Source organism: Saccostrea cucullata, unplaced genomic scaffold (genome assembly GCF_032062105.1).
Source record: "Saccostrea cucullata isolate Sc308-1 unplaced genomic scaffold, CSIRO_AGI_Scuc_v1 ctg734, whole genome shotgun sequence".
NCBI classification, from domain to species: Eukaryota; Metazoa; Mollusca; class Bivalvia; order Ostreida; family Ostreidae; genus Saccostrea; species Saccostrea cuccullata.
Window position 1 is genome coordinate 294,621 of NW_026928122.1, and position 16,399 is coordinate 311,019.

General features: G+C 31.3%; 1 protein-coding gene across 1 annotated transcript; it reads left to right on the top strand.

Moving 5' to 3' along the window:
• The first annotated feature begins 614 nt into the window (after window positions 1-614).
• LOC134276515 (fibropellin-1-like) lies at window positions 615-16,087 on the top strand. The gene is made up of 35 exons (XM_062758768.1): window positions 615-810; window positions 1,258-1,376; window positions 1,460-1,744; window positions 3,510-3,699; window positions 3,877-3,912; window positions 4,024-4,134; window positions 4,589-4,699; window positions 5,147-5,260; window positions 5,548-5,658; window positions 6,719-6,835; window positions 6,940-7,056; window positions 7,151-7,264; window positions 7,341-7,466; window positions 7,555-7,674; window positions 7,779-7,892; window positions 7,968-8,081; window positions 8,320-8,433; window positions 8,769-8,876; window positions 9,806-9,916; window positions 10,231-10,353; window positions 10,607-10,720; window positions 10,803-10,916; window positions 11,072-11,185; window positions 11,284-11,397; window positions 11,602-11,712; window positions 11,832-11,945; window positions 12,477-12,590; window positions 12,677-12,796; window positions 12,922-13,041; window positions 13,166-13,279; window positions 13,576-13,701; window positions 13,956-14,069; window positions 14,230-14,343; window positions 14,646-15,221; window positions 15,415-16,087. Exons 1-35 carry the CDS (start codon window positions 741-743, stop codon window positions 16,047-16,049), a joined length of 5,139 nt encoding a protein of 1,712 aa, XP_062614752.1. The 5' UTR covers window positions 615-740; the 3' UTR covers window positions 16,050-16,087.
• The last annotated feature ends 312 nt before the right edge of the window (window positions 16,088-16,399 follow it).

Here is a 16,399-nt window from a genome sequence, read left to right on the forward strand (position 1 = left end):
GATATCACCAATTCGAATAAGTAATATTACTTTTTCGAAAAAAGGTGATAATTCTTACTCGAAATCTGAATAGGTGATATCCCCAACTGAATAGGTGATATAACCTTTTTGAATAGGTTATACCACATTTTGGCAGTAAAAATCAAAACGGCACCTCATGCATATACATACTATACTGGTTTTATAACGTGTACTGTAACTTCATGGTGCAGATATAAACAAATACATACGATTACAAAACAAGCTGCTCTTTTGTAAGTCGCAACTGAGATATTTTTACACACTTACTCATTGTAAAGCACAGGTGGAATAAAAACACGTGTAGTCATTGATTTAGGCTATTCTCCTTATGTGTAGTTAAACAGATACCCTAATTCATACAAAATGTCAAACTCTCAGTATAAATTGGCAGGTTTAAATGTAAGGTTCCCATTATCTGAAGTAAAACGTAATGTTGCTTATCTTAAGCAAACAAACCTGAAATACATTTTTTTAAAAATAATCGCTAGGGGCTTATAAAATTTAAAATAATGTATGATTTGAAATGGAAAACCGTTATATTCGCACACCCTTGTTTCTTTTTACCAGTATTTTTTTTTTTGAAATACAAAATGAGAACAATCATGGAATATGTTTACTTTACAGTCTACTGAAAATGCCTTTTAATGTGATCACAGTATATGTTTGTTGAATTTTTTTCGCACGTATACTCAATAGAGTCCTCTTTTTGAACGAGTCGGATGACTGAAATCATGTACACCAGACTGTCATACCTATTGGTTATGCTGTTTTCATTCAGTTCAATCTGCAGTAAGTTTCCAAATATTTTCTTTCTCAGTTATGCAACTTGTTATCATTTGATTCTTAAGGCATTTCTTTAAGTTTGTAAATGCTTCTCATTGAATGTTTTATTCATCTTTTGATAGAAACGTTAGTGTACATGTAGTTATATTTAAAGGAAATTCTCTCCATCTCCTTGTTACATGTATGTCCTGAATTATTCTAATATGACCAATGTACCACAGATCTTTACATGAAGTGGTTCTAAATACAAGTTTAACTTTCACAATTTGTCCCTCTAAAAAAGTTGTTTCCTTTAAGAATTCTCACAAGTAGAGAACATCCTATCGACAAAAGACAAATGAAGTATTGCAGGCAGCAGCAAGGACAAAAATAATAATATGTGGATGCACTTAAGTATTATTTCACTACTGAATTTGATTATAATACTTCTTTATTTTTAAATTTTATTTACAGAAGCCTATTATTATTCATATAATATTGAAGGAAATACTTTGATTAGTGACGACACCTATACATCAGTTAATGTCCCCGGTGGAATTCCATTTGGAGACCATACCTACTCTACAGTATACGTAAGTGTTAGCATAGAACTGCAATTTGCAAATATCTATTAATTTTTATAATTTTGAGATGTTTGAAATATGAAATGTTGTAGTTTAGCACTAATGGACTTCTTACATTTCGAAATGGAGACTCATCCTACACACCTCCACGGTCGTCGACTGACCCACACATAGCACCATACTGGACAGATTTGTATCCTCTGGGTAGCAATGGAGGATACGTGTTCTATTGTACCTATAATGACGTTACAACACTTACAAAGGCCACATCCGATGTCCGACAGTTTGGTGGAACATCTTTGTCTTCCTTCCAGGCGAAATGGGTTTTGGTAGTGACGTGGAGTAAAACGCCTTTTTATCCCAGGACCAATGGCCCTGTAAGTTAAAAATTAAGATAAAATGAACTTTTTTGACCTTTAAGACAAGTTTTAAATAAACATGTACCTGTGTGTTTGTTCAATGTAATATGTTAATCATATATATATAATCAAGCGCAATGTTACTGAGAAAGAAGATCACATTCATAAACTAGTATACTGCATGTAAAATGATCTTTTGTCAATCCCCCACATCAAATATATTACACAAGTAAAATGCCAATAGGCAAATTTGTTGGAATTTTCTTGTTTTACAATACATTTATATATAAAGTTGTCTTCTTATGTTTTGCTCTCAGAACAATGTGTGCATGTGCTTTCGATAATAATGCCAGGATTGAAGAATTATTATGATTTTAAGAACTATATACTAAAGTGAGAGAGAGAGAGATAGAGAAACTAATCTTCCTGTTTGATTTTCATCTTGGCATTTAAATCTTTCTGCAACGTTTTATCAATTATCAATATTGATTTTCATTATCAAGTTTTTTATCCCAATAAACTCGAAAGAAAAGTCAAATCAGAGTCTGAAACAACTGTTTTATATTTAGATATTTTACTATAAAAAAAATATCTATGGCAATCTTAAACTTAATAACTTTTACTTTCCTAGCATCAATTTCCCTGAATTATGTTGTATTATATCATCATCACCTGCTTATGGAGTTTGTCTCCAAGATTTTTTTCTATATTATGAACAAACAAGTTCTCGAAATATAAGTTGATTATAAAAGGATATCAACAATCCCGCGTTTGATGTAAGCACTTTGTAAATTCTATGTTATCTTCGCGCCATTGTTTAACAAGAACAAATGTTTCTATACAACTATTTACACTGAATTGCCTAAAGATTTTTTTTTCCTTTTGCAAGAGGGAACACGGCGGGTATGATCGGTCATCAAGGGATACTTACTCCTACATGGCAGCTGGTCACACCTCATGTCTCTTTAGAGGTCCGTTTATGCTCAGTTCAAAATTTGTATTCTCATGCACTTATGAGCTTGCTGTTTGCTATCTTCTCATTTGATTTTGAACAGTTCTACTTGCAATGTACATCTATCTCAAAATGAAACAAAAATAATTTAATGAAATCATATCTCTTTGTATTTCATATTAATCATATTCATCTTCATTTACCTTAAAGAAACGTATTACTATTACAACATTAAAAATATGCTTGTTTGAAGTCGATGTCCCTTACTGAGGAAACTACCGGGTCTCCTTATCAGAATTTCCTGGCATTTAAAATATCAAAATCGTTAAAAAAAACCTGGAAAACGTCATTTATTTTGGTCTTGAAGAAGTCGTGCTTAATATTCATAATTTCTTTCACTCTTTCTTCATATTTAAAACGTTCATTTCATTCATCTTTATTTTACATTAGCACCTTTCCAAAATGTTTCTAAAAACGCATTACTATTATATTTTAGAACTATTGAATAGGGCATTCGTTCTGCATTAATTATGAATCGAGTCAAAACAATGTACTTTTGGTATGTATTGTGTATAAAAGGTGTACAATTAAGTTCCTATTCTACCGCGCTCTGAAAATCCTTCAAACCTGAGCATAATTTTATCGCCGAAATATGGCTGATATGTTGCCGACTCGGTGTTAAACATTATCAATCAATCGTGAAAATGTTTCGTGTTTGTTTCAGGGTTAAACATGATATATTGTAAATGGATTTTATAAAGAATATTTAATCTGAATGCAAATAAATGACTTTTAGATACTTAGTAAGCTTTTTGTTTTATTCAAATTTAGTGGGTTACTGTCCAGTGTGTTGTGATTACGGATCATGTCTCTACGTATACCATTTTTCACTACATCAATGTTAATATACTCAATCAAGGACACAAGATAAGAATAGGATTCTATAACGGTTCGCCTGTCAACAATCCTTATTCATTTACCAATGATGCATATATAATGGGCCAAATCAAGGGAAACACAGGTAATTTTATTGTAACATATTCCGGACCTATCTGAATTCTTCGTTTTTTCTTAAGAGACATATTAGAGCCTCGCGTTTACGTTCATCTGAATTTATTTCAGATAATTTATTTCTATACTTATGTGTTCTGCATCATAAATACAAATCTAAATCATAATTTATAATTTTCTTTCAAAGGGTTAAATGGTGTTTGGTTTTACACAGTAGCGGCAGGTACTAATCTTTTCTTCTTTTTTTTTTTAAAAAGGTTTATTTCAAGATTTGATTGAAACACTTAATACATACTCGTATATTGCAAAATGTGTTTTGGTACTTCGTCCTTAGATGGAAATGACTGTGCTTCGAATCCCTGTGTTAATGGCGGGTGTATCGACTTGTATGGAGATTTTAGATGTAACTGCCCAGCAGGATTCACAGGGAAAAGGTGTAATATAGGTATATTGTAATATAGGTATATGACACTGTGTGTACAGCAGGTAAATTTATAATTCACAAGGTGGAGGGTAAAATGCAAAATTCACAGCTTTGTGATTAGTTGTTATGTTGTAAATTATGCATTACCTCCACCTTTTAAATACAAAAATCAACATGATAAAATACATATTTCAGTTAAGACTAAGAGAATATTAAGGTAAGATTGGTAGAACTTAAGTTTGTTTTATGATTTATATATACGCATATGGTGATAGTATATTTATTACATTTTTTTAATGTTATTCAATGTTGATTAACTGTCTTTGCAAAGAATTTTGGCTTGATATACTAATAACGTTAAAACTGTAATTAAGGAAGAAAGCAGCATCTACATCCCTAATATATAAAGGTAATAAAGCAATTTTTGAATTTAACTGTTCTTTTAATTTCACTTTATTTTCATTTAATATATTAGATATAAATGAATGTCAGGCCTTTCCCTGTGATAAGGGGACGTGTCACAATACGGAGGGGAGTTACTACTGCTCTTGTCAAGTGGGATGGACGGGACAAAACTGTACGAACGGTAAGCCTCGGTCACCTTTACTGTGCAGCGCAATTTATTTTAGCCAGAAATTACAATTTACTTAAACGGTGGACAAAATTTTGACTTTAGTTATTGTTTTATTTTATTTCTTTGTTTCTTTGAAAAATAAATGAAAGATTGTTTTAATTATATATATATATATATATATATATATATATATATATATATATATATATATATATATATATATATATATATAATAAAATTTTGGGAGAGATCGTCTCGTGTAAGTAAGCAAAAACAAAGTACACATGGATATACTGTACCCAGTAGTTCATCTCGAAAGATAAAAAAAACGAAATAAAATTCAGTGAACAAGAAAACAAAAACAACCCAGAACCAAAGTTTCACTAACAAGCAAAGCTTGTCACCTAATCTATTTCAAGAAATATTTTCTTTACTTTTCCTTTAAAACTGATTGAGCAGACGCTAATGAGTGTACAACAACACCTTGCCTTAATGGCGGAAGATGTGTAAACAATGTAGGATCGTTTTCTTGCATCTGTACACCAGGCTGGACAGGACCAGTTTGTGAAGTAGGTGTGTACCTGTCACATCTTTTGTGGTGCAGACTAATTACTATCCTTTCTTTGAATCTAAAGAAATCAAAAGCTGTTTTTCATTGATAAAAGAGTCATATTCATTTAATGATCCCTTAATTATTTTTGCATATTTTTTACAAAAAACAGAACAGACATTTTGAGAAACGTGTTTTGAAAGAAAAAGAAATTTTTCAAAAGAAATCAGAAGTTGTTTATCACTGATTCAAGTATATCTCTTTTATTTGCTGATTCAGGAATTATTTTCTTGTACTTTTTTAATTACAGATGTTAATGAATGTAATACACAGCCCTGTTATAATGGACAGTGTCATAATACCGATGGAAGTTATAACTGTGAATGTAAAGGAGGGTGGATGGGAAAACATTGCAATATAGGTATTTGTATGAGAAATAAAGTTTTTTTTAATCAAATTATCTTTCTGCGACACTTTTTGAGATATTACAAGTATGTTTCCTTGGGATATAATCTCATGTTTAGACGAATACTTATCAATATTTGATTCACAATTATATATAAATGCCAACTGAAATATATAATGGAAATCAAACGATGATAAATAAGATTGAAGAAGGTGTAATTTTATGAAGAATGATATCTCTTTTTTTTCAAATAATTTGAAACAATAATATTGAATATAATTAGAAAAAACAGAAACTTTAATGATAAACAATAAGGTAACACTAGTAAATAAAATCTGAATCAAGCGTATTCAAATGAAAAATATATCTCATGTAAATTTGGAATAGATATTCATTCAAAATAAGGCAAAGATAATAATCTTAAACATCATAATGAATCCTTAACACTGAGATGTGAAGATAAATAAAACCCTTCTTGTTTTTCACAACGTACAATTAATGGAACATTCAACCTTGTCTTAAATGATTGTTTAATCAGCGTTTCCTGTTGTTTTTTTAATTAAAGTTAAACGTTGAGTAAAGAGTTCTTAGTGATTAATTTAATACAAAATTGATTTTTATAAAGGACAAATGGACACATAACATTAGAAGGGTAAAATTTTCAGTGTTAAACTGACGATTATTATTGATAAAATGGGGACACTTGTAAAGGTCTTTTTTAGATATTAAGACATACTTGAAGATCTAAGCGCACTTTAATTTGGTGCGTATCTACATATATTCATTTTTAATGTATATGATGTATTGAAGTAGATAATGTTGAACACACTTTCAATCAATAAAAGCTTGTATAAAGAGGCAAAGAATTTCCAGACAATGACATCATAACTGGACATTGTCTTTTTTTCTACCACAAAATTCAATTCTACTGCCACCCTATAAATTCAGGATTAACAACATGACAATCGAGTTGTGTAACTTTTCTGTCTTCGATATCACTTATCGTATTTGCCTCTTATATATGCCTCGTATATGTTAACATTACTTTTTTAATGATATTTATGTATATATTCAGATATAAATGAATGCTTAAAGTATGCCGGTATCTGTAATCATGGAAAATGTGAAAATACACATGGTTCTTTCTACTGCAATTGTACTCATGGATGGAGCGGCCCTAATTGCACTCAAGGTATAAACCTTTTTTAAATGGATAATTCCAGCAGTCTGTAATTTTAATCATTGCAATTCATTTTTGTTTTCTTTGTTTTAAACATTTTTTATTTAAAAAAAAAGACATTGATGAGTGTGCAACATCATCGCCATGTTGCAATGGAGGAAGTTGCGTGAACAACCCAGGGTCGTTTTCCTGCAACTGTACACCTGAGTGGACCGGGTCAATCTGTGAAAAAGGTTTGTAATGTTGCTTTATTCAACCATTTTGATAGATATTAATCAAAATGCTGTTAACTATTTTTCAATTTTTTACTTCCACTTTTTACTACAGATGTTGATGAATGTGACGGCATAACTTGTAACAATGATGGAGTTTGCTACAATATCCCTGGAAATTATTTTTGCCAATGTCGTCAAGGTTTTACAGGAAATCATTGTAATACAGGTAGCTAATCACCTATAAGAGCTTACACACAATCAAATGAATTTATATGATATTGCAAATCAATTCATTTTTTCAGACATAGATGAATGTAGGACATCTACTAGCAGCTGCCATAATGGGGGTGTCTGTGTAAATAATCAAGGTTTTTCAACGTGTAAATGTGACAGCAGAAAAGGGTACATCGGGCAATATTGTGAAGAAGGTAATATTTGTCAGAAATTTATATATTTAATAGAGATTGACCTCACTTTCAAAATTGAATTTTATTCCAATGTTATAATATTAAATAGATGTCCAAGAATGTGATCTTGACATAACACCCTGTCTTAGTAACGGGACATGCATTAATACCCGTGGCTCCTTCAACTGTGCGTGTGAACATCAGTGGAAAGGAGAATTTTGTCAGAATGGTAAGTTCACTGTCTATTCACTACGTTTAAAATTTTCATTAACAATAATTTTTAACTTGATTTGATAGACCTTCCTTTCTAAGTTTTTAATATTCTAAATTTAGAAAGAAATGCATGCAGTGAAACACCTTGTAAAAACGGAGGGATCTGTGAATTGGTGAATGATACATTCGTCTGCAATTGCCCTCGGGGTTTTCAAGGGGATATGTGTGAAACAGGTACTTAAAAATGGCAAATTTATTGAACTTTCTGCAATTTTTGAATTATTGACATTTTTTATTTTTCATTTTCAGCCCTCCCTGCTTGTTCCTATGATCCGTGCAAAAACAAAGGTACTTGTCATGAGACGAATGGCAGTGTAACCTGTGATTGTTCCCCTGGATTTACAGGACAGTACTGTACAAATGGTAAAATTACGGTCTATAATGCAATTTTTTATGCAATGAAAAGATTACGTTTAAAACAAGAAGAAGATTTTAGTAAAAGTAATCAATGTGAATTTCTTGCATGCAAATATTTAAAGGAAAAATATTAATGCGAGATTTTTAAAGATAAATGCTATTAATACAAGTTAATACAACAAGCGATATGTTTAATGAATTTTCAAATTTTAATATGATTAAACACATTTTGTATAATCTGCAGATATTAACGAGTGTTTGCCTTCTCCCTGTATGAACAATGGTCTATGTGTCAACACAGCTGGAAGTTTTATTTGTGTCTGCCAGTCAGGATACACAGGCAAACTCTGTGATTTGGGTAAGAATTGAATGCAACCAGTTGAAGGATTTATATTGCTCTATGATATATTTGGTTTAGTTGGTATCTAATTATGATATTTAGAGACACAGTTTTGAATTGAGATTTAGCTTATTGTAAGATATTGTTCATTCCATACAGTCATGTTTTATATAACAATTTCATTTTGCCAGTAAATTAAAAACTTTCATCAAACTGATTTAAATATCAAACGGAGAAGAATGTATTTAGAAATAAACGTACAAAATTAATGCAGACATGTCTTCAAACATTTTCAAATGACTATGATTAGATTCTTTGAGCAAATTTCTAAAAACATTAATTTTTTATGAAAGGACCTTGTGATGCTGTAAACTGTCAAAATAATGGTACATGTGTTGTTCACGGATCCTCATCAGTTTGTCCGTGTTCACCTGGTTTTACAGGAATTAACTGTGACGAAGGTAAATATACAACTGTTGTGTTTTGCATTTTGATCAAGTTGAGCTTTTTTCGGTAGATCATAACGATTTTTCTGTTCTTGATTTGCTTACACTTTTCATATCGAGAAGTTCAAATTCTACATCTATTGAAAAAAGCTCTATAATTTTTTTTCTCGGTTACACCGGAATTATGAAAAGTCATTATATAATTAACATGGAAAGTAGTCATACAGATCGTAGTTCAAAATGAAACCTCCTTTTCAACGTGAGTGCAATCCTTTTTTCCAGAAATTACTGAATGTGATTTGGGACCATGTGCAGAAAATTACACATGCAACAATACATTTGGTGGTTTTGAGTGTATACATGTACACTGCAATGATTCTTTTGAAAACTGTACAAATGGTAATTACTGTGAAAAAATTTTATACAGATGAATTAGTCAAATTAAAATTCAAAAGGTTAACTTATGACATTCCTTTCAAATAAATTTTATATTCTTTTCCTAGATATTAATGAATGTGATTTGGATCCATGTGCAGAAAATTACACATGCAACAATACATTTGGTGGTTTTGAGTGTATACATGTACACTGCAATGATTCTTTTAAAAACTGTACAAATGGTAATTACTGTGAAAAATTTTTATACAGATAAATTAGTCAAATTAAAATTCAAAAGGTTAACTTATGACCTTCTTTCAAGTAAATTTTATATTCCTTTCCTAGATATCAATGAATGTGATTTGGATCCATGTGCAGAAAATTACACATGCAACAATACATTTGGTGGTTTTGAGTGTATACATGTACACTGCAATGATTCTTTTAAAAACTGTACAAATGGTAATTACTGTGAAAAATTTTTATACAGATGAATTAGTCAAATTAAAATTCAAAAGGTTAACTTATGACCTTTCTTTAAAGTAAATTTTATATTCCTTTCCTAGATATTAATGAATGTGATTTGGATCCATGTGCAGAAAATAACACATGCAACAATACACTTCGTGGTTTTGAATGTAAACATTGCAACACTTCTCTCGAAAACTGCACAACTGGTGAGAAACATTTGGCTTGGTATTTTAATGATGTTCTTGAGGAGAAAATTTAGACGTCATCTGAATTGTTGCCTCCTACTCTATTCGTCAACTATATATGTTTAAAATGGCTGAAAAAAGATTTTTCATCAAATTAATCATCCCCTTCCAAGGGGTGTATTGAAGCAGAAGACTGTTTTTATTTTACATAAAACAGTTTAACCAGAATTTATAATTTATTTCATAGCAGTAAGATGACTGAATATCAAAAATATTTTAAAAAATTTAAAAAGGCATTTTTTGTATCATTCAATTTTTTTTTAATTTTTGCTCAGTTGGAATTGATGCTTGCAACAATTATTGTCAAAACGGTGGTCTGTGTTTGGGAAACAACGGCAAAAATAACTCCTCCATTTGCCTCTGTAGACAAGGGTGGACGGGGAGTAACTGTGATACAGGTATTCATGAGAGATAATGAAATTATTCAAATAACGTCGATTACATTTAAAGGTACTTGGACACAGATTTGAAAGTTATTATTTTCCGATAATATAACGACATATATTTTGATACACAAATCTGTGTTCAAGTACCTTTAACACTATAAACGTTTCCAATCCTATAACACCCCATACCCCCCCCCCCCCCTTTCCCCTTTCCAAAGATGCAGAGATTTACCGTAATTTGTTCTGTTTTTTTTTTTGCTCAAAGCAATTGACTTCTGTGAGAACACTTCTTGTCAAAACAACGGATCTTGTCAATCTGCTCCTGGCAACTTCACTTGTAATTGTTCATCTGGATTCAATGGAGAATATTGTGAAACAGGTAGTTAAACGATTTGATCATTTGAATAAGTTATGAATTTAAGATTATTTGTAAAGATATGTTGACCCTTTTACTGTTGTAGATATTGATGAATGTATATACGAACCGTGTTTCAACAATGGGAACTGCACAAATCTTAATGGAAGCTACGTTTGTTCCTGTACAGATGAGTTCCGAGGTTCACAATGTCAACTAGGTAAACCTTCATTTACTGACTACAATAAAAATCATATGCGAAAACATTTAAAGTATTCTTGGTTTAAAAATAACGATTTAATTCATGTAAAAAGAAAAGATAATATGAACATAGTTTACATCATTAATAAGTGACAATGTTTCTTGTCTGTTTAGAAGTCGATCAGTGTATTTCATCCCCATGCAAAAGTAATGCAACATGCCGACCGGAATATGGATCCTTTTCTTGCATTTGTAATTATGGTTGGACTGGGAACATGTGCCAACAAGGTTTTAAAACAAACATACTTAATTCATTTTACCAAAGTGCTAAACTTTTGAAATTCTCTTCCAGATAAATTTATACATTTTTGTGAGTCTTTTCACAGATGTTAATGAATGCCTGGCAAATCCTTGCTATGGCAACAGCAACTGTGAAAATATTGCCGGCTCGTACGTTTGTTACTGTCCATCAGAGAGAACAGGGAGCAACTGTGAACTAGGTTGTATTCTTAAGTTTCCTTTTCAATAACAGAATTTCAATGTTGTTTCAAACCTTGAAATTTTTTTCTTTTTCTAAGTATTTCTTTATCACATTTTCTCAACGAGATAGAGAGTTTTTAGTCCTTGAGTGTGCTATATCACAAAGTTGCAAAAAGAAAATCGTTCTTTAAAGTATTTTATTTTTGTTTTGCATCTTTCATCAGATTATAATGAGTGCCTGTCAAACCCTTGCCATCATGGAGTCTGTATGAATCTTTATGGTGGATTTACTTGTGTTTGTGAGACTGGATTTAATGGGACTATTTGCAATGAAGGTAAATGTTTACATGTATAATATATGAATGGAATCATGGGAAAAAAAATAAATATAGAATATAAAAAACTGCTATGTTTTGAGATATTATGGTTGCATGGCCTTTTATATTTTTGTAAGATATTGATGAATGCAAGGAGGATCCTTGCACCAATAACGGGACATGCATCAACTCGGAGGGAAGTTATCATTGTATTTGTGGTACACGGTGGACGGGAGACAAATGTCAGACAGGTCGGTTGTCATAAGTTTGCAAAAATACAGTTTGTTATATCAGTTGAGGTGCAGAAAATGGCCTAAAATATTTCCAAGAAAAATTTTCATGTTAAGTAGTTGTATGTTATAAAAAAAATTGTATTTAAAGTTGCATTTACATAAATTTTTATAAAAATTAAATTAAGGTAGCAAATATGAAACAGAAGAATTCCAAATTGATACATATATCTTGTCAATTTAATATATATTTTTTAATTTCTTTTTACTTAACTTAAGGAAACTGTTCTGTCCCTGCTTTGATTTAATGACCTTTCATTTTTAAGGGAAGGAAAATAACAATTTTAACAAAGAATACATGTCATTTATAGAAATGAATAGATTTAAGGGTTAATTTTTAGATTAAATTAGCTCTATATTTTATGGCGAAAGCATTTTTGAATTAGTGTTTAAAATTTAAAGGAGAGGTGCCTGTATAAAAGAGCAAGAATAAAGCGATTTTTTAAACCGCTGATACTGCTTATATAAGTATTAATACCTTCATTTTTATAGATGTTAACGAGTGTTCTTTGATTGGATGTAGAAATAATGGAACATGTAGAAACACTGAAGGTTCCTTCCACTGCCAATGTAATAGTTTCTACACGGGAATATACTGCGAAGAAGGTACAGAAGTTTGCAGGTTTTTTTACTCTTTGAATTACCTCTCCTTATATGGTTTGTTTCATTCCTTGAATTATCTTTATTTTAAGATATAAATGAATGCGTAACACAATCTGGAATTTGTAAAAATGGAGGGACTTGTGAAAACATTTGTGGAAGTTACAAATGTCACTGTACTGAAGGGAACTCTGGTAGCAACTGTGATGGAGGTAACACACAGTCACACACTCTCTTTCTCTCCTCTCTCTCTCTCATCTGATTTTTTCCTTCAACTAATTCTTATCATTACTTTTTCTAATATTTGTCGTATTAAAAAAAATATTTATATATGAAGATATTGATGAGTGCAAAGAATGGACTGATCCATGTAAACATGGAGGACAATGTACCAATACCAAGGGTTCATTTTATTGTAACTGTACTTCAAACTGGACCGGAAGTACCTGCGAAGAAGGTAAACAAGTTTTAATTACCGTAATTTATGCCAGATTTTCCTAAGTAAATTATAATAAGTCTATTTAAACTGGAAAGAAATTAGTTGTTTGAAAGAGTTGAGGGTATCAGATATATTTTTTCAGATGTAAACGAATGCAGGTGCTCGCCATGTCAACACAATGGAGTATGCTACAATTATGATGGAGGATTCAATTGCACTTGTGTACCTGGGTATAAAGGAGCACTTTGTGCAATAGGTTCAAAGTCATGCCTTTTAAACGAAATAACCAATATGACATAAATAGTTGTATGCTTTACCACTATGATCAACAACATTTTTGTATAATAGAATAGATAACAGTTTTCTTCAATACCAATCCATTCATTATATATTTATCCATGTGCACAAAACTGTTGGAGTTTTCTGAATGATTTAAAAAGAGTTTATTTCAATCTTTTCTTTCTTTGATATATGAAAAAAAATTAAAACAAATATTTGCTCAATATAATTATTGTGTTTTATTATTTATTTAATTTTTTGAATTCGTTCAAGATGTCAACGAATGCACCGAGTACACAATAGATCCACCATGTAAACATGGCGCCCAGTGCATCAATAACATGGGTTCTTTTTACTGCAACTGTACTTCAAACTGGACCGGAAGTGTTTGCCAAGAAGGTATATTTCTATGCTTATTTTAAAGTTACATATATAATCATATAACATATCAGTGGATCTCTCTCTCTCTCTCTCTCTCTCTCTGTCTCTCTCTCTCATGACATTTGCTCTTTCATAATCTGAGTTTCGTTTCCGTTAATCAAGTGAACAGAATGTGGATCATTTCAATTATATTAAATTAAATTCGATCAATAATAATAAAAAAAAACATATGGATTGATAAATTAACAAAATGAAATGAATTTTTGTTTCAGATATTAATGAATGCCGGAAATTTCCTTGCGAGAACAATGGAACATGCTACAACTTTGATGGAGGATTCAACTGTACTTGTGAGGCAGGGTTTACCGGAGCCCTTTGTGAATTAGGTTAAATATCCTTGCATTTGTTTCTTATTTAAAGTAACCCTACAATAAAACGGGGTATTACAAACAATGTTTATGCCCAAATGTTTCCCTACATATATACAGGAGTAGAAAAATAAAATTTTTGAATACATTTTACATTTATATTGTTCAAACATTTCAGACATCAATGAATGCCTGTCAGACCCTTGTAAAAATCACGGTTTTTGTCAGAACACATTTGGATCATTTTATTGTGATTGCTTAAATAACTGGGATGGAAAATTTTGCGAAATAGGTGAGTAAATTTGTCTTTTTTTAATATGCACTTCCACGATATCTGCAGTACTGTTATTTATGAGGACAAAATTATGTATTTTAGTGAGAGATGATGTAAAAGCAATTATTTATATACATCATTTTATTATCTTTCAACAAAGACTCTCAAAGAATGATTAATTTTCCCTGAGAAAGATAAGTATCACATGTAAAGTGAAAGGGCTAGATGTGAAGGGCTAGATGAAACATACTTAAAGGTGTACTTGTTGATGGTATTCTTAAAAAATCAACACTTTTATTATTAAAAAATCATTTTTTCAGACTTGTGTAAGACGAGGCCAGTTCAGCTAGTATTTGTTGTCGATACATCTTTCAGCACATCAGTAAGAGGATTTCAACAACAAAAAGACTTCATCTCTGATATCGTTTCAAGAATTACTCTTGCAGATGATAAATTCAAGATAGCGGTTGCATCATATGGGACTAAAACAAATATTGACGTAAGGTTCGATTCCTACCAAAACAATAAAACATTACTTTTTGAACAAATATCAAATCTTTCATTCATGAATGGAACAAGTGACATTCACAATGCATCGTACACCGTTAGGGATATCTTAAATGTTACTAAAGGAGGTAACCAGTTTGTTTTATTTTTCACGGACGGAATGCCATCTAATTTACAACTTGCTATAAACGGAACAGGAGAGTTGCGGGCCCGTCTGCTAAACTCAAGTTCCCATAATGCTTTGCTGTTTGTATCGTTTGGTGATGACGTCAGACATGTTGGTTTTAAGAAAATGTCAGGAGATCCGAGATACAAGGATGTGTTCAGTCATATTTCAATGAACCCATTTTATCATCTAGTAAGAAAGTTGATGGACGAAAAATGTACAGGTATTGCTCATACATTTGTTCTTTAAATATAAATGTTGATGTTCATATATAAATTACAGAAGAAGGCATTGATTTAAATAACATATGTGAAAAAACATGTTTGTTAATAAATTATTAAACTGAAATAACCTTGACTCAGTTTTTGGTCTTAGTTTATTCAGATTAATACACAATATTTTTTTTTAATTTTCAGCTTGCTATTACCAAGAGATGGTGGATATTATGTTTGTTCTTGATGTATCTTCAGTTTTACCTCTTAGTACGTTCTCTGGTAGTTTAAGCACAATCTTTTCGATTTTGAAGCGCCTGAAACCATTTGTTGTGCTATCGCCGAACCGTACTCAACTAGGAGCGGTGTACTTCTCAAACGAACCTCATCTGTCAATGCAGCTAAATCAAACAACGGATTTTAATAGTTTTGCTAGTAAACTTATGATCATTTCACAGGACAGTCATGAATTTCAAAATGCCACTTCCAACGTAGCGAAAGCTTTGGAATATGCAAGATCTCATCTCTTATCGCCAGAACATGGTGCGAGAAATTCGTCCAGAAAACTAATCATACATGTCTACACTGGATTTGATTCCAATGCCACAAAGTCTGCAGAAGTGGTAAAATCGCTAACGTATGATCAAACCACTGTTCTTTCAGTAGGAGTTGGAGACCAATACAAAGATGATGATGTTTTAAAGACTGCTTCCAGCTCTTTTCATGCATTTTTTGCTGAATATGATGGAAGGAAAGCTAAATGGGGACTGTCAGAAACAGAATTAGAATTTATTGAAAATATTGACCATTTAACATGTACAGAAAGAATAAATGCTTAATCTATATGTAACATCTAATAAAATACAAGGCAATACTCCTTGCAAAAACTATGTTGTACTAGTATGCATATTGCAGGGATAAAAGTATTTGTATGACAAATTTATTACGTACATTTCTTTAAGATTTTTTTTTTGCTTTGAGAACAAAACAACTGAAGGATGAGATAAAGATTCTTGTCAATATTTTCCCCAGTTGACTTTCTCTCTCTCTCTCTCTCTCTCTCTCTCTCTCTCTCTCTCTCTCTCTCTCTCTCTCTCTTTTTTTTTACTTGGAATGATAAGTTGTGAGATTCACTATGTGAAGATAAAAAATCTCAGATGCTGTGTATCATTGTCTTATTTCTACGGTT